Source organism: Lipotes vexillifer, unplaced genomic scaffold (assembly GCF_000442215.2).
Source record: "Lipotes vexillifer unplaced genomic scaffold, Lipotes_vexillifer_v1.1 scaffold137, whole genome shotgun sequence".
NCBI classification, from domain to species: Eukaryota; Metazoa; Chordata; class Mammalia; order Artiodactyla; family Lipotidae; genus Lipotes; species Lipotes vexillifer.
The window spans coordinates 686615-710593 of NW_006775780.1; the positions used below are offsets into that span (position 1 = coordinate 686615).

Genomic DNA, 23979 nt, shown 5'->3' on the forward strand with positions numbered 1-23979 from the left:
CTGAACCTTGATGCATGCCTTCCTTTCTGGCTTCAAGGATGGGGAGAAAACCCAGCCCTTCAGTGCAGGACCACCCAGCAGTGCAGGAACCTTCATGCCTACCTGGTGTCATTCAATCTCAGGTTATTCTTTCCCAGTCTATCCTGCTCCAATCCTTGCCCAAGAATCCGAGAAGAACAGCTTATTTCTGTAGCAGCATAGATACATGAGAGGGTACATAAATCTGAGTCTCCTGACCCTTCAGCATGTGTAGCAGTGGAGACCTGAAACCAAATATGTTCATAACAAAAGACCCTAGGAGTTTGTGGGCAAGATGGGTGAAATTCCTTCAGTTTTCAGGATGATCTGCTCTCCACTTAAGCCAGTTACATCTAATACAGCCATCTTTAAGATTCTGGTCAGACCAAAGAGGAATCATATCCCTCCTATTCATCTTCTACCCTAACCCCTCCTTGCTTCACCGCTTCTCAGATGAGGGTAGCATAAGTTAGAGGGGCTAGTAGAATTTTTGGCTCATCCACACCCACATCTTGGTCTAATTCATTTATTCAGTCTCTTCATATATAGGAAAGGAAAATTGTTGAACAAGTCAGTGCTGTTGGAAGTACAGATGTTAAGCAAGCATATGTCAGGGAAACACAAACTTGTCTGAAGGAGTCAAGAAACCTCTATGACATCCCAGTTAGCTGTCATTAAGAATTACTCCCCATCAGTGAAGAAGCTGTGAAGATAAGCTGCTGCCCCACACCAAGTTTCTGATGTGTCCTAGAGATGCATTTAGCCTCCTCCTTCCCCAGCACCCAACAGAGCATCCAATTCCAGATCCTTTAGGGACAATCCAGATACCTAACTGAACTTTCTTTTGGAGATCTCTTCCTGCAGCCCAGTTTCTCCTACTTTTTCACTCTTGGGGATTGCAGTCCAGATCTTAATCCCACAAACTTTACCAACACCTTTCTCCTGCCCTTGGTCCTGCTTCTGGTATTCCATATATCACCTTGGACTTTCCTGACAGGGGACCTAAGTACCCACCCCTCCCTCAGAATCAAATACACCTAGAGGGGTTGGTTTTGCAAACTTTTGCTGCCCCCTGGGACCAGTGACTGGATATACTGCTGGCCCCTGTAGCCCATCTCAGGTTTCTCTGCCCTGGACCATGTCGGTGCCCTTCTAGTCCCAGCAGACTGTGTGGTTGCAGCAGCAAGCCATGCAACAGAAGAGCTCCCAGGAGTCTGTATCCTATTGCCATGCCCATCCCCTGATGCCAGACATTTGAATTCATTGACCTTTGAGACCTTCTATTTTATTGTTTGCCTTCTGGTCCCCAGAACCTCCGCTTGCTTTGACCATGGCTAATTTCTTGCTTGATCTCCTGGCTTCTTTTTTTCCCACTGGGGTCTACTCTCTGTTTGCCATCCAGGACCCTAATGCGTACCTGGATGTCACTCATCCTGGCCTTTTTGGCCCATTCTGTTCTGCTCTAGCTTTTGACCAAGAGCAGCTTATTCTAGCGTCAGCATGGGTAGGGGTATATAAAGCTGAGTCTCCTGATCCTTCTGAATTGGCAGCTGTGGTAGATTTGTGTGTTTGTTCCTGTATTTGAGTCAAGGTCACAGGCTTGACTGATCTTACTGCTACCAAAAAGGAAGTTATAAGAGTAAAAATAAATCCCCAAAGCACTCTCTATCTCCAACACAAGTTTTGACCTTGCAAGTCGCTCCATCATTACTTGCTATACAGATCGGGTCCAGGTGACTTCTGACTAGGACTCATAAAATGCACTGTGAGGCAATCCTCTGGCATCTATATTGGTAATCACTAAACTTTACATGATTTGCCCACTAATTATGGGAGAAAAAGTACCATGCTATAAAACTTTAGAATCTATGCAATAGTCCTAGTAATAATAATAGCTAAATTTATTGAGTGCTTACTCTGTATCAGGCAGTATGCCAGGCACTTCACATGGATTACCTCATTGAATCTTCCCAGCAACCCTATGAAGTAAGTGCTCTTATTATCCCCATTCCATAGGTGAGAGAGGCACAGAGAAGTTAAGTAACTTGCCCAAAGCTCTCAAACTGAATTAGTGGTAGAGCCAGGATTTGAACCCAGGCATTCAGACTCTACAGCCCTAAAAACGATTAAGGTTTTGTTTGGTTATTTTTTTCCCACACAGCCTGTCTTTGCTGTGCTGAATAATATGTTCCCCAATTTTTCACTTTACTTGGTCTATAAGCTTGAAGCATGATATAGCCTAATATTTCTACTTTTCAGCACCTTCATTATTTGTCAGATATATTTGAAATTATAATCTTAGACTGACCTAGGGCTGAAAAAAATCTACTGGTCTAGAAATGTAATGGACTTTAGCCAAACTGTATTGTTAGTAGCAACATCAACCAGGTCCTACTTGTTAGAGAGAAGCAGTATGAAGGAGGGAGCAGCAATTTTCATTTTTGATAATTACACTTCTAACTTCGTATTCTTCAAACAGAGCCTACAAACTCTTTGCTAAAGCATCTGACATGGGAAACTTGAAAGCTATGGAGAAAATGGCTGATGCTTTGCTATTTGGAAATTTTGGCATGCAAAACATAACAGCAGCTATCCAATTATACGAGTCCTTGGCTAAAGAAGGATCATATAAAGCCCAAAACGTGAGTTTTGAAAGAAAATTAAACTTTAAATAGCTACATCCTGAAATAATTATAGGCAAATAACATGTGAGAGGAGCTGAGCCTCTACTGCATGAGCCCAGGCCTAGGAAAGTTACTGTAATGCACTGAGTGTAATGTTCCGGTCAGGGCAGGAACGAGCAGGAGCCCCGGGCAAATTCTTCTAGCTCTTGAGTGACTTTCAGGAATGGAGCAGAGCTGCTCTCTAACCCACCTTCCCACCATCCATGTCCATGTGTGTGTTTTGAAATAATGTGAGAACTCTGAACCCCTAACATAGTTAAATTTTATATAAAATATATTCACCTATGCAAAGAAATATGGAACTAAATCTCCTACCTTAGGATGCCTGGTTTTTACACTTCAAATATTTTATGAGCTATATATATTTCCTTTTCTATTTTAATATGTGTATTTCATTTTATTCCAAGAATAACATAAGCATTTCATAGAAAATCTGGAAAACAGAAAAAAAAAAAAAAAAAGCCCTTCACAAGCCAACCATCCTGACTCAACTACTGTTAGGACTGCTTTGTATTTCTGTTTGCCTTCTTCCTCTGTGCATCTTTCTTTTTAAAAATATCATCATAATCACATGTATTATGATTATGATGTATCATTTTGTTTCTGGTTGCTTTCACTTAATGCTATAGCAAAAGTATGTTTTCATGTTGCTGGTCTTCTTTTTTTTTTTTATAAATATCCAGTGCTTTTTTTTTTTTTTTTAGATGTTGGGGGTAGGAGTTTTATTTATTTATTTATTTATTTTTGCTGTGTTGGGTCTTCATTCCAGTGCAAGGGCTTTCTCTAGTTGTGGCAAGCGGGGGCCACTCTTCATCACGGTGCGTGGGCCTCTCACTATCGCGGCCTCTCTTGTTGCGGAGCACAAGCTCCAGACGCGCAGGCTCAGTAGTTGTGGCTCACGGGCCTAGTTGCTCCGCAGCATGTGGGATCTTCCAAGACCAGGGCTCGAACCCGTGTCCCCTGCATTAGCAGGCAGATTCTCAACCACTGTGCCACCAGGGAAGCCCTTTGCTGGTCTTCTTAATGAAAACATTTCTTTCTGATCACAAAAGAAATTTATGCTGATTACAAGAAAAACCAGGGAATTCAGAAATTATGAGGAAGACACTAAAAGTTGTCTAAAAGCTTTTCCCATAGATCATTTTTGTTTCCATCCAGTAAAGTGTAGAAGCTAAGCTTTGGAGTCAGGCAGATCTAAGTTCAAATGCACTCTACCACTTGCTTATTGGATAACTACTTAACAAAACCCTTTCCCCTTCTTCTGCATGAGAATTTGACCTTTGGTTCACTCTCTACTTCTGTGTCCCTGGTAATATGATAGGAGTGAAATGTTAACTATGTTTCTAGGTAGTATTGCTTATTGTTCAAATGAACTCTACTTGGTAAACTACCTTTGGACTGGGAGAAACTGTCATGAACTATAAATACCGGGATTATTCTTACCGGGATCCTGGACACTATGCCTATGGAGTTGTTACAGGGGGAATATGAGGCTTTTATGTCAGGTTGCCTGTTGCACCACCCAATGTGGATCTCATCCCCTTGTGTCTGAGTCACCTGAGGGACCAAAGATGAGGGCTGCTGGAGGACTATGTGACCTGCTGCAAGGACTCCCACAGAAAGGAGGCCTCATGCTGCCCTGCTGGCAAACTGTGATTCCTGTGCTACATCTACCTGAAGAAACTGGTGGCATGTGTAGCCTGTGGGAGTCTTGTGAGTCTGCATATTTATTTGAACCAGAAGTTGGACGAGAGGAACTCTAATGGGTGGGATAACCTCTCTAATTTTCACCTGTAAAGTTAGGATAATGATAAAACACCAGGTTCTATGTCTATCTGGTTCACTGCTATATCTCTAAAAATTTAGTGCAGTGCCTGGGACAAAAAATATTAGTTGAATGCTGAATTAATTCATGATGAATGAATTAATGGAGTTGTGAGGATTAAAATAATGTGTGAAGGCACTTAATTCCATACCTGGAACTTTATAATCATTCATCATAAAAGATATAAATGCAATTATTACTCTTACTATTATTCTTCCAGAATTTTTCCTATAAGTATGTAGAAAATTTTTTACAAAAATGAGACATACTTTAATTGCTGTTTCCTAATCTGCTCTTTACTCACTTAATAATATATCACAGATATCTTTCCCTGTGAATATATCCCATATTTGGTTAATCAAAAATATAAAGTTCCAAAACAGACCAAATGTTACCATCATGACCACCACAACAAATAATGTCACCTAATTCCTTTCTAAACTAGTGAATATGTGCTTTTTTTGTTAGTGGGTATATTAATTAATTAATTAAGTCAACAGTTGTTTCTTGGACACTTACTATGTACCACACATAATCCTGTTCATGGGGAGAAAAAGATTAATAGGCCAAAGTCCTTATGGGCCAATCTGAAATATAAACAAATAATTTCAGCATAATTTAGGCGGACTAGAGTTAAGGTGTGTATAAAGTGCTTTAGGCACAGAAAAGGGTCTGACTGGTTTTGCCTGAGGCAGGTAGGGAAGGCTTCAAGGAAGAAGCGACATTTGCTCCCAGTCTAGAATATTGGATACAGGCAACATGAAGGATTTGTCTATATTTGAATAAAGTATTTGATGCAAGGGTCAAAGTACTACTCTCAGAAAAAAAAATTCCAAATTAACATAATTGGTACATAAAACATATGGATTTTAAAGCTGAAGTCAGAGTTTCACTCCACATACTCTAGTTAGAATTGTTCTATCGCATGGCCCCAGACCTCCTGTCTATCTATGTGTGTTTGGTCTCAGGAGGACAAGAAGACAAAATGTGCGTGAGGACAGACTTATCACCTGAAAGACTGACATTGACCTGATATGCAAAATTCAGCCACACTGTTTATTGAAATGCTACAACAGTTGTTGGAAAAAGTCTCTGTCCCAAGCTCCTCTTATGCTCTTCCTGACAACCTGAACACCCGTATTCTTCACTTGGACTTCCCCCTCCTCCCTTCAGCTCCCCATTTTCTTGCAGCCAAAGTGTTATCTGGATGGGCAGGGAGCTTACAGGACCCTGTTCCAGTGCTACAGCTGGATTCTATTCTGAAATTAACTATCATCCCTGTCATCACTATAGGAAAATCTGTTTCTGATAACAAGTCCTCTTGCAGTTGATTTATCTCCTTATACAAAGAACAATTAAAGATATTCCATGGTACAAACAATGCTTTGTTTGATGGCTGGTTGCTGCGACAAGGCTGGCCACATGCCATATTGATCACAGCTCTTTAACAGGACTGGCCAGGTGACCACCTTTCTTCTCAGGCTGTTTGTGCCAGCCTGATACAGGAATCCAGCCGCACTGGTAGAAAATATTGCTGGGAACTGCGAGGACAACGTAGCAACAGAAATGTAGCTGAAGAAGTTGAAATGTATACTGAGAATGATAATGAAAGAGAGTGAGAGAGATAGACATAAAGATAGAGAGAAAATGAGAATGAAGATACCTATCTCTGGGGGAAAAGGGTAAGAACAATCGGAAATACTGAAATGTTATAGATGGGAGAAGCCTGGAGTGCCAGAGGGCTAGTAGAGACCTGATTTAACAAAGAAAACAAAAAAGATATGAACTCAGATTCATGCAGGCATTGAGGGGGTGGGGGAAGAAATGCAGTTTCAGGCTATGTATAAAAGGAAAGCTGGATGGAGGAAAAGAGGCATACTTATTTCTTTTCATGCACCTTGAATGGTTCATCTCACAAAAAATCCAAATAAACTAAAAGAAATCCTGATAAGGGCAATAAAAACAAATAAGATTGTGAACAGACTCCATTGAATTGATTCGCAAAGAATCTGTACCTTCCAAATAATGAAAACTATTCACTAATGGTGTAGTCTTCATGAAAATGGTGAAAATTGAGGAAAGAACAAACAAAAATAAGCCATATTTTAGAGGATGTCATAAGATATTGTAGTATACCAGCTGGAGGTAGATAAATTATGTATTTTTTATTTCTCTGATCCTCATTTAAGGAAGCAGAGATTCAGAACTAGAAAGACTCATTCTTTTCTTGATACTGATGAACAGTTTCAACAGAAAATTTGTCTGTTAATTTGCCAAACAAGAAGGTAGGGTTTAAACCTCATTTGCTTTGAGAATCAAGAAATGGATCATAAATGGATAACTAATAAGAACCTGCTGTATAAAAGAATAAATAAAATTAAATTAAAAAAAAGAAATGGATCATTCACATTGTATCACCTTAAAATTAACTTAATCACTGTAATGATTATTAACACTGTGCTACTACTGAAAAAAAATCATTTTTAGTATCAAATACTCACTTTGATAATTCTAGGATTACCTGTGTAGAGCATTTCTTTTTGACGTTAATCATCTTTTTGTATTAAGGGTGCAAAAAGGGTCTGAGTTTTCCATCAGGGTTGATTCACACTTCTGTTTGGCATGCAATTTGAGCTAAAAGTAATGACCACAGATGCTTTCAAGCCCCGTACAACAATTATAATAATTAAATGCTTAACCTTTTTACTCTTTTAATAATGCCTTATATAACGAGAAAAAGGAGGAACATTTAATTTTTAAGTTGTTATTATGGAACCTGAGTAATTTGCTTTGAAATATACTAAAATATCCTCTGTACTTAACTCTTTCCATTCAAATCCCAGTGACTATAACACAGCACAATGGTTGAGTTCAGAGTCTTATAAACAAATCTAATTTGCAGAGCTTGACCTTTTAAAACCACTGAAAGTATCATTGATGTCATCACTATAGTGTAGCTTCTCTTCAAATCACAGCATTCTTTTTCTGGATTAAGATTTAATCATTCTAGGGCTTCCCTGGTGGCACAGTGGTTAAGAATCCGCCTGCCAATGCAGGGGACACGGGTTCGAGCCCTGGTCCAGGAAGATCCCACATGCTGCGGAGCAACTAAGCCCATGTGCCACAACTACTGAGCCTGCGCTCTAGAGCCTGCGAGCCACAACTACTGAGCCCACGTGCCACAACTACTGAAGCCCACGCACCTAGAGCCCGTGCTCCGCAACAAGAGCACCGCAATGAGAAGCCCACGCACCACAACAAAGAGTAGCCCCCGCTCGCCGCAACTAGAGAAAAGCCTGCATGCAGCAACAAAGACCCAACACAGCCAAAAATAAAATTAATTTAAAAAATAGATTTAATCATTCTATAATCCATTTCATTTCACCTCAGCCTTATCTCAGAAAAAACCAAAGACCAAAAACTGACTACTGTAAAGTTGTTACGTAACAATGCCTAAGTGTAAAGAAACAGGACAGCCCTGACTATAATTGGCATATTTACTACATGACAGCCCATAACATCTTTTGTCTTCCTGCCTGCCATGCTTTAAGCGGTGGGAAAAAAAAAAAAAAGTTAAGCCCTCCAGAGAATTAATTCAAGATCATCCATTGTTATTTTTCTGCTAAAGAGAGAGGAAGCATTCTCTTTGAGTTGATTATTTGAGGCTGGGAAAATCATGGTTTTAGCCCTTTATAGAATGAGTTTTATACAGAGAAAGCTCTCCATCCCAATCACAGGATGGAAATTAACTCCCACACAATCCACTATACAACTTCACGACCTCACAATTTTCTCCAAGAGGATCAGGCCAAAAAGTGTGGTAGGCTCTGCACAAAATGATACACTGTTGGTGAAAGCATCTTATAATACAAGCTCAACTGAATAGAACATATCTTCATTTTCTTATGTAAAGGTCAGTATATTTGTATACTATCAAAGTTTCTACATAAACAAGATTCTAAATTGAGCAGAATCAAAAATTGCCAAGAGTTGCAAGAAAAATAAATTATTTAGCCAATACTATTGGCTAAAGATATTTTTACAAGGAGCCAATTTAGCCATTTCAAATATAACTACAAGGGTTAGAAGAGTACCAGGATTCCAGACGCTTTCCATTTGTAATAACAGCCTTCATGATCAACTTTCCTGAAAAGGGAGCCTTTGAGACTAAAGAGGAATTGGCAGAATCTTAGATTTTTATTTTTAGTTTATGGATTAAGTAGATTACAAATTATAAACCACATGTTAGAACTATTATGCTTTTAAGAACTGAACTCTGCAGTCAATTCCCTAGTTTAAAAAGTAAGATTGTTCTTTATCCTTGAAATTTTAATAAAAAGTTTAAAAAATTATTCATTTTCTGTTTTGATGGAATTATCAGACCTTGTTGTATCTTGATTTTAGGGAGACATTTAACAAAGTCTTGCATCATGTTCTTATGAGCTAGATGAAAAAGTAGAAACGTGGGCTTTGATAATGGTAAATAAAAAGTATAGACTAATAGGTTGATGCCAAGGTGAAAGCAAGTCTGGTAATCTGCCTCAGGACGCTGCCTATGACCCTGTGCTCTTCAAATATTCCATCGGCTATTAAGCTGAATGGCTAATACCAAATTGTTTTTAATTTGAAGCATAGAAAGAAAGGCATATAACCCATGATTTGCATAAGAGTGTAGAATGAACTTGTAAAAATGGTGATAGGAATAATAAAGCTACAAATGAGTAGCAACTTGAAAATATTAGGAACACCAAAACAGACTATTACAATTATGTTCTGACAAAAAATAGTGTTATGACTCTATTGAGAAGAGGAGGAAGGAGAAAAAATAAAGTGATGTAGATGACCTAAATCATCTTCTATTATCTAGCAAATCTATAGCTAATGTGCAAAATATATAAATTAACAGCAAGTAGTAGCAACTTATCAAGAGTCCTAATGGTGGTAATTATTAGAAGAAAACAGCTAAAATAATTAAAAGTGGTTATCTCTGAGGAGACAAATAGGGAGTAGCCTAGAAAGGAGCAGGGCATTGATATTTGTATTTTAAGCCCTCAAAAGTATTGGAATTTTAATTTTTAATACATATGCATCTCTTAACTTGATAACAAATATATAAAAAGTTAAATTTAGATATTAACTCTCCCCCCCAAAAGGAATTATGCTTAACAACAGAAGTCCTCTCCCACTGAAAAGAAAGCAGAATCTTTGGAAAATGTCAAATTCCGGGTATGGGGCAAGAAATATACAAGATGATGTTGAAACATCTTATCCTACTTGATGGCAAGGACGCTGTCAGAAGATACTAGGATTGAGAATTCCCTGGTGGTCCAGTGATTAAGACTCGGCGCTTTCACTGCGGTGGCCCCGGTTTAATCCCTGGTCCAGCAGCTCAAACAAGCACGAATTACTAAAGATGGAACAATTGAGCATGAAGATGAATAACGACCACAATGGACTGAAATTACCTCAAATGTACTTAAATCCATTAGTTCATAATGATACTTAGAAACAACACTCTTTAAAAAAATTTTTTTTTTAATATTTATTTTTGGCTGTGCTGGGTCTTCGTTTCTGTGCGAGGGCTTTCTCCACTTGCGGCAAGCGGGGGCCACTCTTCATCGCGGTGGGCGGGCCTCTCACTACCGCGGCCTCTCTTGTTGCAGAGCACAGGCTCCAGACGCACAGGCTCAGTAGTTGTGGCTCACGGGCCTAGTTGCTCCACGGCATGTGGGATCCTCCCGGACCAGGGCTCGAACCCATGTCCCCTGCATTGGCAGGCAGATTCTCAACCACTGCGCCACCAGGGAAGCCCGAAACAACACTCTTTAATCGCTTTGGAGGATGTTAGAGAACCAACTCTCATTATTTTGAAAACTGATAGACAGGTTCAAACATTTATTGACTATTCTTCACAAACTATATCTCAGCATATAGGAGACCAAGGAAAGTTTTTCTTTATAAAATTATTCCAGCTAATAAATGAGGAAGGAATGACAGAATTAGAATGTTATCTTTTTGCCACCCCTACTAAGTCAATGGACCTATACAGTGGTCATTACTGGCTGCTAACATCACAAAGCAGAGACAAGAAACTATATAACTCCTGATGGAAATACATAACACTTCCTATGAGACAGTCTTGCCAAACACATTACACCTAAGTTTGATCAAGCCTCTAAATCTGACTGCCAGCCTGTAGAAAATATAGTATTGTGATCAACAAAATCCAGGCTAAGTATAACTCTATAGGAGGAGTGACTGGTTTTTTCAACAACAACGAAAAATCACAAAGAGAAAAGAGATGGATAAAAAACTTAGATATTAAAAAAGACTTGAGACTTCCCACTCAGTTGCAATGTCTTGGCCATATCTGGATCCCAATTCAAACAAACTGTTAAAAAAAGAAAAGAAAAAGTTAAAACAAAAATAAAGAACATTTATAAGGCAGTTGGGTAGATATAGATACTGACTAATGATATTAACAAATTTATATTAATGTTTTCAGTGAATAATGGTATTATGATTTTGTTTTTTAAAGGTTCTTTCTTTTAGAGGCACATACTGAAATATTTACAGCTGAAATATATATTGTCCAAGATTTACTTCAAAATAAACTGTATGGCCAGAGAAAATCAGTGTGGATATCAGTGAAGCCAGATTGGGCAAATTGACAATGGATAATGATTGGGTGATGGATCATGGGGTTTTTATATTACTTTATTTACTTTTTCATATTCGAAATATTCTGTACTAAAAAGAATACACAGATGGAATAGGTGTTAGACTTGAAGATTAATAACTAAGAGGAAGTGGAATATCTCCACCCTCTTCTGGTTTTTGTTGAGCAGTATGGCATTTTCCCCCAAAATGGCCACAGTAATATTTCCAGTCCACATGCTATTTCAGACCCCTAATCAACATCATCAAAAAGTAGAGTCTATTTTCCATTTCCTTGTATGCAGGTGGGCTTGTGACTACTTCAGACAATAGAGTTTGCTGTAAGTATTGCTACATCACTTTGAAGGCTAAGTCATAAAAAGAATACAGCTCTGCCTGGCTCCCTCTCTCTCAGGATGCTCACTCCTGGAACCCAGCTACCATGCTGTGAGGAAGCTCATACAATAAGAGAGGCCACATGTTGCTGTTCTGGCCATTAGTCTCTGCTAAGGTCTCAACAAACAGCTAGAATCAACTGTCAGACATGTGAGTGAACCAGCATTCAGATTATTGCATCCCTAGCCTTCGAGTCTTCCAACTAAGGCCCCCATATCATGGGTCAGAGAAAAGCCATCCCCACTCTACCTTGACCAAATTCCTGACCCACTGAACCCTTAGCATAATAAATGGTCATTTTATGCCACCAAGTTTCCAGTTAATTTGTTACACAGCCATAGTAACTGGAACAAAGACACAAACATTCAGAATTTAAAGGGCAGATTGTACTTTTCTCAGAAGCACCTGATGCCTTGGCATCCTTGTTGAAAATCACTTGACCATGTATATGAGGGTTTATTTCTGGTCTCTCTACACTGTTCCATTGCTCTATATGTCTGTCTTTATGCCAGTACTACAGGGTTTTGAATTACTGTAGCTTTATGCCAGTACCATAGGGTTTTGAATTACTGTAGGCATCTAGCTTTGGGGTTTTTTTCCCTCAAGATAGATCAACTATTTTGTGAGTTTCCATAATGAAATTTTATATAAATTTTAGGATGGTTGTTTGTATTTGTGCAAAAATGACATTGAGACTTTGATAGAGGTTGCACTGAATCTGTAATCTCTCTGGGTACATTCTAACAATATTAGGTCTTCCAATACATGAGCATAGGATATTTTCCATTTATTTATGTCTTTTTAAATGTTTTTCAGCATTGTTTTATAGTTTTCAGTGTACAGGTCTTTCACCTCCTTGGTTAGTTTATTCCTAAGTATTTATTCTTTTTGATGCTATTGTAAAATGGACAGTTAAATTCCTTTTCTAAATGTTCATTGTTAATGTATAGAAAAGCTATTTGTTTTTTGTGTTGATTTTGTATCCTGCAACTTTGCTGAATTTATTAGTTTTAGCAGATTTTTGTGAAATCATTAGGGTTTTCTACATATAAGATTACATCATTTGTGAACAAAGTTTATTTTACTTATCCTTTCCAATTTAGAGGTCTTTTTTTTTCTTGCCTAACTCCTCTAGCTAGAACTTCCAGTACCATGTTGAATAGAAGTGATGAGAGTACAACTCCTTGCCTTGTTCCTAATCTTAAAGGGAAAGCTTTCAGTTTTTCACCTTTACATATGATGTTTGCTATGGGATTTTTATACATGGTATTTATTATGTTGAAGTAATTTTCCTCTATTCCTAATTTTAGTGTTTTTGTTATAAAAAGGTGTTGAATTATGTCAAATGCTCTTTCTTCATCAATTGAAATGATCATTTTTTTCTCTTTTATTCTGTCAATGTGGTACAGTAGGCCCTTGGGATCCATAGGGGATTGGTTCCAGGACACCCCTACTGATACCAGAAATCCACATATGGTCAGATACATTATATTGGGTGGGACAAAATGTGCCTTCAGTTTTCTAAGTAAAAATAAAAGACACATTTTTCATTTTCACCAAGAACTTTACTGAACAGCATATTCACCCTTTTGTTCCACTACCTTCTGCCATTTTTCATAATTCATCTTCCCCAAAATTTTTTAACATCTTTTTGAGAGCATAATTGCTTTACAATGGTGTCTTAGTTTCTGCTCTATAACAAAGTGAATCAGCTATACATAAACATATCCCCATACCTCCTCCCTCTTGCGTCTGCCTCTCACCCTTCCTATCCCACCCCTCTAGGGGGATACAAAGTACCGAGCTGCTCTCCCTGTGCTAAGTGGCTGCTTCCCACTAGCTATCTGTTTTACATTTGGTAGTGTATATATGTCCATGCCACTCTCTCACTTCATCCCAGCTTACCATTCCCCTTCCCTGTCTCCTCAAGTCCATTCTCTACATCTGCGTCTTTATTCCTGTCCTGCCCCTAGGTTCTTCAGAACCATTTTTTTTTCTTTTCTTAGATACCATATATATGGTTAGCATATGGTATTTGTTTTTCTCTTTCTGACTTACTTCACTCTGTATGACACACTCTAGGTCCATCAACCTCACTACAAAAAACTCAGTTTTGTTTCTTTTTATGGCTGAGTAATATTACATTGCATATATGTGCCACATCTTCTTTATCCATTCATCTGTCGGTGGACACTTAGGTTGCTTCCATGTCCTGGCTATTGTAAATAAAGAACATTGTGGTACATGAATCTTTTTGAGTTATGGTTTTCTCAGGGTATATGTCCAGTAGTGGGATCGCTGGGTCATATGAGAGTTCTATTTTTAGTTTTTTAAGGAACCTCCATACTGTTCTCCATAGTGGCTGTATCAATTTACATTCCCACCAACAGTGCAAGAGGGTTCCCTTTTCTCCACACCCTCTCCAGCACTTATTGTTTGTAGATTTTTTGATGATGGCCATTCTGACTGGTGTGAGGTGATACCTCATTGTAGTTTTGATTTGCATTTCTCTAATGATTAGTGATGTTGAGCATTCTTTCATGTGTTTGTTGAAATCTGTATATCGTCTTTGGAGAAATGTCTATTTAGGTCTTCTGCCCATTTTTGGATTGGGTTGTTTGCTTTTTTGATATTGAGTTGCATGAGCTGCTTGTAAAGTTTGGAGGTTAGTCCTTTGTCAGTTGCTTCGTTTGCAAATATTTTCTCCCATTCTGAGGGTTGTCTTTTGGTCTTGTTTATGGTTTTCTTTCCTGTGCAAAAGGTTTTAAGTTTCATTAGGTCCCATTTGTTTATTTTTGTTTTTATTTCCATTTCTCTAGGAGGTGGGTCAAAAAGGATCTTGCTTTGATGTATGTCATAGAGTGTTCTGCCTATGTTTTCCTCTAAGAGGTTTATAGTGTCTGGCCTTACACTTAGGTCCTTAATCCATTTTGAGTTTATTTTTGTGTATGGTGTTAGGGAGTGCTCTAATTTCATTCTTTTAAATGTAGCTGTCCAGGTTTCCCAGCACCACTTATTGAACAGGCTGTCGTTTCACCATCGTATATTCTTGCCTCCTTTATCAAAAATAAGCTGACCATATGTGTGTTGGTTTACCTCTGGGCTTTCTATCCTGTTCCATTTATCTATATTTCTGTTTTTGTTGGTTTATCTCTGGGCTTTCTATCCTGTTCCATTTATCTATATTTCTGTTTTTGTGCCAGTACCATACTGTCTTGATTACTGTAGCTTTGTAGTATAGTCTGAAGTCAGGCAGCCTGATTCCTCCAGCTCCATTTTTTGTTCTCAAGATTGCTTTGGCTATTCGGGGTCTTTTGTGTTTCCATACAAATTGTGAAATTTTTTGTTCTAGTTCTATGAAAAATGCCGTTGGTAGTTTGATAGGGATTGCATTGAATCTGTAGATTGCTTTGGGTAGTAGAGTCATTTTCAAAATGTTGATTCTTCCAATCCAAGAACATGGTTTATCTTTCCATCTCTTTGTATCATCTTTAATTTCTCTCATCAGTGTCTTACAGTTTTCTGCATACAGGTATTTTCTCTCCTTATGTAGGTTTATCCCTAGGTATTTTATTCTTTTTGTTGCAGTGGTAAATGGGAGTATTTCCTTAATTTCTCTTTCAGATTTTTCACCATTAGTGTATAGGAATGCAAGAGATTTCTATGCATTAGTTTTGTATCCTGCTACTTTACATATTCACTGATTAGCTCGAGTAGTTTTCTGGTAGCATCTTTGGAATTCTCTATGTATAGTATCATGTCATCTGCAAACAGTGACAGTTTTACTTGTTTTTTTCTAATTTGGATTCCTGTTATTTCTTTTTCTTCTCTGATTGCTGTGGCTAAAACTTCCAAAACTATGTTGAATAATAGTGGTGAGAGAGGGCAACCTTGTCTTGTTCCTGATCTTAGTGGAAATGCTTTCAGTTTTTCACCACTGAGAAAAATGTTGGCTGTGGGTTTGTCATATATGGCTTTTATTATGTTGAGGTAAGTTCCCTCTATGCCTACTTTCTGGAGGGTATTTATCATAAATGGGTGTTGACTTTTGTCAACAGCTTTTTCTGCATCTATTGAGATGATCAAATGGTTTTTCTCCTTCAATTTGTTAATATGCTTTATCACATTGATTGTTTTGTGTATATTGAAGAATCCTTGCATTCTTGGGATAACCCCACCTGATCATAGTGTATGATCCTTCTAATGTGCTGTTGGATTCTGTTTGCTAGTATTTTGTTGAGTATTTTTGAATCTATGTTCATCAGTGATATTGGTCTGTAGTTTTCTTTTTTGGGACATCTTTGTCTGGTTTTGGTATTAGGGTGATGGTGGCCTCATAGAATGAGTTTGGAAGTGTTCCTCCCTCTGCTATATTTTGGAAGAGTTTGAGTAGGATAGGTGTTACCTCTTCCCTAAATGTTTGATAGAATTTACCTGTAAGCCCTCTGGTCCTGGGCTTTTGTTTGTTGGAAGATTTTTAATCACAATCTCAATTTCAGTGCTTGTAATTGGTCTGTTTATATTTTCTGTTTCTTCCTGTTTCAGTTTTGGAAGGTTATGCTTTTCTAAGAGTTTGTCCATTCCTTCCAGGTTGTCCCTTTTATTGGCATATAGTTGCTTGTAGTAATCTCTCATGATCCTTTGTATTTCTGCAGTGTCAGTTGTTACTTCTCCTGTTTCATTTCTAATTCTGTTGACTTGAGTCTTCTCCCTTTTTTTCTTGATGAGTCTGGCTAGTGGTTTATCAATTTTGTTTATCTTCTCAAAGACACAGCTTTTAGTTTTACTGATCTTAGATACTGTTTCCTTCATTTCTTTTTCACTTATTTCTGATCTGATCTTTATGATTTCTTTCCTTCTGCTAACTTTGGGGTTTTCTTGGTCTTCTTTCTCTAATTGCTTTAGGTGTAAGGTTAGGTTGTTTATTTGACATGTTTCTTGTTTTTTGAGGTAGGATTGTATTGCCATAAACTTCCCTCTTAAAAGTGCTTTTGCTGCATCCCATATGTTCTGGGTGGTCGTGATTTCACTGTCATTTATTTCTAGGTATTTTTTGATTTCCTCTCTGATTTCTTCAGTGATTTCTTGGTTATTTAGTAGTGTATTGTTTGGCCTCCATGTGTTTGTATTTTTAACACATATTTTCCTGTAATTGATATCTAGTCTCATAGCGTTGTGGTTGGAAAAGTTACTTGATACGATTTCAATTTTCTTAAATTTACCTAGGTTTGATTTATGACCCAAGATACGGTCTATCCTGGAGAATGTTCCATGAGCACTTGAGAAGAAAGTGTATTCTGTTGTTTTTGGATGTAATGTCCTAAAAATATCAATTAAGTCCATCTTGTTTAATGTATCATTTAGAGCTTGTGTTTCCTTATTTATTTTCATTTTGAATGATCTGTCCATTGGTGAAAGTGGGGTGTTAAAGTCCCCTACTATGATTGTGTTACTGTCGATTTCCCCTTTTTTGGCTATTAACATTTACCTTATGTATTGATGTGCTCCTATATTGGGTGCATAAATATTTACAATTGTTATATCTTTTTTTTTTTTTTTTTTGCAGTACGCAGGCCTCTCACTGTTGTGGCCTCTCCCATTGCGGAGCACAGGCTCCAGACGCGCAGGGTCAGCAGCCATGGCTCACGGGCCTAGCCGCTCCGTGGCATGTGGGATCATCCTGGACTGGAGCACGAACCCGTGTCCCCTGCATTGGCAGGTGGACTCTCAACCACTGCGCCACCAGGGAAGCCCTGTTATATCTTCTTCTTGGACTGATCCCTTGATCATTATGTAGTGTCCTTCTTTGTCTCTTGTAATAGTCTTTATTTTAAAGTCTATTTTGCCTGATATGAGAATTGCTACTCCAGCTTTCTTTTGATTTCTATTTGCATTCAATATCTTTTTGTATCCCCTCACTTTCAGTCTGTATGTGTCCTTAGGTCTGAAGTGGGTCTCTTGTAGACAGCATATATATGGGTCTTGTTTTTGTATCCATTCAGCCAGTCTATGTCTTTTAGTTGGAGCATTTAATCCATTTACATTTAAGGTAATTATTGATATGCATGTTCCTATTACCATTTTCTTAATTGTTTGGGGTTTGTTATTGTAGGTCTTTTCCTTCTCTTGTGTTTCCTGCCTAGAGAAGTTCCTTTAGCATTTGTTGTAAAGCTAGTTTGGTGGTGCTGAACTCTCTCAGCTTTTGCTTGTCTGTAAAGGTTTTAATTTCTCTGTTGAATCTGAATGAGATCCTTGCTGGGTAGAATAATCTTGGTTGTAGGTTCTTCCCTTTCATCACTTTAAATATGTCCTGCCACTCCCTTCTGGCTTGCAGAGTTTCTGCTGAAAGATCAGCTGTTAACCTTATGGGGATTCCCTTGTATGTTATTTGTTCATTTTCCCTTGCTGCTTTTAATATTTTTGCTTTGTATTTAATTTTTGATAGTTTGATTCATATGTGTCTTGGCATGTTTCTCCTTGGATTTATACTGTATGGGAGTCTCTGTGCTTCCTGGACTTGATTGTTTCCTTTTCCATATTAGGGAAGTTTTCAACTATAATCCTTTCAAGTATTGTCTCAGTCCCTTTCTTTTTCTCTTCTTCTTCTGGGACCCCTATAATCTGAATATTGGTGCATTTAATGTTTTCCCAGAGGTCTCTGAGACTGTCCTCAATTCTTTTCATTCTTTTTGCTTTATTCTGCTCTATGGTAGTTATTTCCATTTTTTTATCTTCCAGGTCACTTATCCATTCTTTGCATCAGTTATTCTGCTATTGATTCATTCTAGAGAATTTCTAGTTTCATATATTGTGTTGTACATCATTGTTTAGCTCTTTAGTTTCTTTATGTCCTTGTTAAATGTTTCTTGTATTTTCTCCATTCTATTTCCAAGATTTTTGATCATCTTTAGTATCATTACTCTGAATTATTTTTCAGTTAGACTGCCTATTTCCTCTTCATTTTTTTGGTCTGGTGGGTTTTTACCTTTCTCCTTCATCTGCTGTGTACTTCTCTGTCTTCTCATTTTGCTTAACTTACTGTGTTTGGCGTCTCCTTTCTTCAGGCTGCAGGCTCATAGTTCCCGTTTTTTTTTTTGGTATCTTCAGGCTGCAGGCTCATAGTTCCTGTATTTTTTGGTGTCTGTCCCCAGTGGGTAAGGTTAGTTCAGTGGGTTGTGTAGCCTTCCTGGTGGAGGGGACTGGTGCCTGTGTTGTAGTGGATGAGGATGGATCTTGTCTTTCTGGTGGGCAGGACTGCATCCGGTGGTGTGTTTTGCGATGTCTGTGAACTTTTTATGATTTTCGGCAGCCTCTCTGCTAATGGGTAATGTTGTGTTCCTGTCTTGCTAGTTGTTTGGCACGGGCTGTCCAGCACTGTTGCTTGCTGGTCGTTGATTGGAGCTGGGTCTTAGTATTGAGTTGGAGATCTCTGAGAGAGCTTTCATGTTTTGTCATTACTTGGGGCTGGGAGGTCTCTGGTGGAAATCGGCTCTCCCACCTCAGAGGCTCAGGCCTGACACCCGGCTGGAGCACCAAGACTATGATTGTGGAGGCTTGGTGAATACAAAATCTGATATAGTAGGCCAGTAGGACGGAGACTCTGGGAAGAGGTGCAGCCCAAATGAAGGCTGCTGGCAGAATCCTATCCTCTGGTCATTGGCAGAAGGCTTCATTTCCTTACCATGTGGAGCTCTTATTAGGGCTTCTCATAACAAAGCTTCTTCCATAGAATGGAAGAGAGGAAAAGGGGGAGAGAAGGACAGAGAGGGAAAGGGAGAGAGTCAGGGGCTGGGAGAGTGGGCCCCAAAACTTTTTATCTTTTTGAGCAAAGAACTGTTCCAGGTACCTTTTATTGTCTTCTAGGGAATTGAAGTTTTTTCCATTAAGAGAATTTTGTAAAGACCAAAATAAATGGAGATCTGAAGGTGCAGTGTTTGGTGAATACGGCAGATGAATCAACTTCCCAGCCAAGCTGTAACAGTTTTTGCCTGGTCATCAAAGAAACAGGCAGTCTTGCATTATCCTGATGGAAGATTATGTGTTTTCTGTTGAATAATTCTGGGCGCTTTTCATTGAGTGCTGTTTTCCGTTGGTCTCATTGGGAGCAGTACTTGTTGGAATTAATTGGTTTTCTGAAAGGAGCTCATAATAGAGGACTCCTTTCCAATCCCACCATATACACAACATCACCTTCTTTGGATGAAGATCGGCCTTTGGTGTGGCTGGTCGTGGTTCATTTCGCTTGTCCCATGATCTCTTCCATTCCACATTATTGTACAGTATCCACTTTTCATCGCCCATCACAATTTATTTTAAAAATGGAACGTTTTCATTACGTTTCAGTGGAGAGTCACATGCAGAACTATGGTCAAGAATGTTTTTTTCGCTTAAATTATATGGAACTCAAACATTAAAGCAATGAATATAACCAAGCTGGTGCAAATGATTTTCAGCACTTGATTTGTATATTTTGAGTATGTCAGCTCTCTCCTGCGTGGTGTAACATTGATTGTTCTCAATTATTGCTTTGATTTGATCGCTATCCACTTCAACTGGCCTACCCAACCGTGGAGCCTCATCCAGCGAGAAATCTCCAGCACGAAACATCGCAAACCATTTTTGACATGTTTGATCAGTCACAGCACCTTCTCCATAGAGTGCACAAATCTTTTTGTGCATTTCAGTTGCATTTTTACCTTTCTTGAGATAATACAGCGTAATATGCTGAAAATGTTGCTTTATTTCTTCCATCTTCGATATTAAAATTACTATACAAAAATTCACCAATTTTGTTGTCTTTTTAAATTTTTATTTATTTATTTATTTATTTATTTTTGTGGTCCGCAGGTCTCTCATTGTTGTGGCCTCTCCTGTTGCGGAGCACAGGCTCCGGACGCGCAGGCTCAGCGGCCATGGCTCACGGGCCTAACTGCTCCGCGGCATGTGGGATATTCCCAGACCGGGGCACCATCCCGTGTCCCCTACATTGGCAGGCGCCACCAGGGAAGCCCTATTGTCTTTTTTTAATGCACACTGATATGACAGCTGTCACATACAATCTGACAAAATTGTTTGGAATAAAGTTAAAGACAACTAAGTGCTACTAGAGCCATCTTATGAAAGAAACCGAACTAACCTTTGGCTCACCCGATAGAATGATGTAGTATTTGCATATAACCTACACACATCCCCCTGTATACTTTAAATCATCTCTAGATTACTTACCATGTAGATGTTATGTGAATAGTTTCCAGTGCACAGTAAATTTAAGTTTTGCTTTTTGGAAATTTCTGGATTTTTAAAAAATATTTTTGTTCTGTGGTTGGTTGAATCTGTTGATGCAGAACCCCCAGATACAGTGGGCCAACAGTATATATTTTTATGTATTTTTTATGCTGAACTGTCCTTGCATTCTAGGAATAAATCCCACTTGATCATGGTGTACAATCCATTTAATGCGTTGTTGAATTCTGTTTGCTAGTACTTTGTTGAGGTTTTTTTTCATCAATATACATCAGGGATATTGGTCTGTTGTTTTCTTCTCTTGTAGCATACTTGTCTGGCTTTATTATCAGGGTAGTGGTGGCCTCATAAAATGAGTTTGAAAGTATTCTCTAATCTTTGGTTTTTGGGAAGAATTTGAGAAGGATTGGTGTTATTCTTTAAATGCTTGATAAAATTCTCCAGTGAAGCCATCAGATCCTGGGCTGTTCTTTGTAGGAGGTTTTTGATTACTGATTTAACCTCCTTACTAGTTATAGGTCTGTTTAGATTTTTATTTCTTCATGATTCAGTCTTCATAAGTTGTGTGTTTCTAGAAATATATCCATTTCTTGTAGATTATCCAATTTTGGGGTGTATATTTGTTCATACTACTCTCATTATCTTTTTCATTTCTGTGGCATCAGTTGTAATGTCCCCTCTGTTATTTCTGATTTTTGTGTTTTGGGTCTTTTTTCTTAGTCTAAGCATCTGTCAATTTTGCTGATCTTTTGAAAAACTAGCTCTTAGTTTCATTGATTTTTCTACTGTTCTTCTATTCTCTTTTTTGTTTATTTTTCCTTTATTCTTTATTATTTCCTTCCTTCTACTAACTTCGGGCTTTATTTGTTCTGTTTTCTTTAGTTCCTTGAGGTGTAAATTTAGGTTGTTGATTTGAGATCTTTTTAAAGTAGATTTTTATCTCTATAAACTTCCTCTTAGTACTGCTTTTGCTGCATTGCCTAAGTTTGGTATGGTGTTTTTAGTTTTCATTTGTCTCAAGATATTTTCTAATTTTTCCTGTGATTTTTCTTTGACCCATTTGTTATTCAAGAGTGTGTTGCTTAATTTGCGCATATCTGTGAATTTTCCAGTTTTCTTTTTGCTGTTGATTTCTAGTTTCATTCCACTGTGGTCAGAAAAGATACTTGGTATGATTTTAATCTTTTTAAATTTGTTAATATTTGTCTTGTGGCCTAACATATGATCTATCCTGGAGAATGTTCTATGTGATCTTCAGAAGAATATGCATTCAGCTGTAGTTAAGTAGAGTGTTTGCTATATGTCCATTAGGTCTAATTAGTCCATGGTGCTGGTCAACTCCTCTGTTTCCTTATTAATCTTCTGTCTCGTTGTTCTATCCATTATTGAAAGTGGGGAATTAAAATCTCCTACTGTTATTTTATCACTATTTCTCCTTTCAATTCTGTCATTGTTCGCTTCATATATTTGGGTGCTCTGCTGTTAGATGCATATACATTTATAATGGCTATATCTTCCTGGTGAATTGACCCTTTTATCATTATATAATGTCCTTTGCCTCTTGTGACAGTTTTTGACTTAAAGTCTATTTTTTCTAAGTGTGATCATCCCTCTCTTTTGATTACAGCTTGCATAGAATATCTTTTTCCATTTTTTTCACTTTCAGCCTATGTTTGTTTTTATATCTAAGGTAAGTCTTCCATAGACAGCATAAAGTTGGATCTTGTTTTTTATCCATTGAGCCTTCTATGTCTTTTAACTGAGGGAGTTTAATCCATATAAAAATTGAGAGTAATTACTTAAAGAGAAAGACTCACTATTGCCATTTTGTTCATTGTTTTCTGTTTGTTTTATAGTTATTTTGTCCTTCTTTTCCTCTCTTGATGCCTTCCTTTGTCTTTCATTTATTTTTTTGTAATGGCATGCTTTGATTCCCTTCTCATTTTCTGTGTGCATCTTCTGTAGGTATTTTCCTTGTAGTTACCCTGGAGAGTACATAAAACGTCTTATAGTTATGACAATCTATTTTAAATTGATATCAACTTAACTTCAAGCACATAGACTCTGCCCTCCTCCCACTTTATGTTATTAGTGACACAAATCACTTCTTTTTATATTTTGTATCACTTAACATAGTTTTTTTAGTTACAGTTTTCTTTTATGCTTTTATCTTTTAAATTCTCTACCAGAATTAAAAGTGACTTATCCACCACCATTACTGTATTACATGATTCTTTGTTTGTCTATGTATTTATTATTACCAGAGAGCTTTATATTTTTGTATGCTTTTGTGTTACAGGCTAACATCCTTTCATTTCAACTTGGATTCCCTTTAGCAATTCTTGTAAAGCAGCGCTAGTGTTAATGTACTCCCTCATCTTTTGCTTATCTGGGAAGTTCTATATTTTGTCTTCATTTTTGAAGGTTAGGCTGTCCAGATACAGTATTCTTGGTTGACAGCTTTTTTCTTTCAGCATTTTGAATATATCATTTCACTCCCTTCTGGCCTGTAATGTTTCTGCTGAGATATCTGCTCATAATCTTATGGAAACTTCCTTGTACATGACAAGTCTCCTTTCTCTTGCTGCATCTGGTGCTCTATGTCTTTGTTTTGATTATAATGTGTCTTTGTGTTGGCCTCTTTGAGTCCACCCTACTTGGAGTTCTTTGAACTTGAATTTAGATGCCTATTTCCTTTCTCAGGTTTGGGAAGTTTTCATCCAAATTTTCTTAAAATAAGCTCTCTGCCCCTTTTTCTCTCACTCTTCTGTGGCTCCCATAATGTGTATAATGTTCAGTTTTTTGGTGTCCCTCAAGTCCCTTAGGCTTTCTTCACTTTTTTAAATTCCTTTTTTTTGTTGTTCCTCCAACTCAATCATTTCAAATGACTTGTGTTCAAGTTCACTGATTCTTTCTTCTGCTTGATTAAGTCTGTTGTTGAACATCTCTAGTGAAATTTTCAATTCTATTATTGTATTCAGCTCCAGAATTTCTGTAAGATTTTTTAAAATAGTTTCTATCTCTTTGTTGATATACTCATTTTTTTCATGCATCATTTTCCTGATTTCATTTAGTTGTTTATATGTGTTTTCTTGTAGCATTTTGAGCTTAAGATGATTGTTTTGAATTATTTGTCTGGTAATTTGTAAATCTCCA

At 37.7% G+C, this 23979-nt stretch overlaps 1 protein-coding gene across 1 annotated transcript in view; it reads left to right on the forward strand.

The window, feature by feature from the left end:
- SEL1L2 (SEL1L2 adaptor subunit of SYVN1 ubiquitin ligase) overlaps positions 1-23979 on the forward strand; it is a 113794-nt gene that overhangs the window by 54167 nt on the left and 35648 nt on the right. The window contains exon 5 of the mRNA XM_007450193.1: positions 2498-2660. Coding sequence (XP_007450255.1) covers positions 2498-2660 — 163 coding nt within the window. The remainder of the gene's footprint in view (positions 1-2497; positions 2661-23979) is intronic.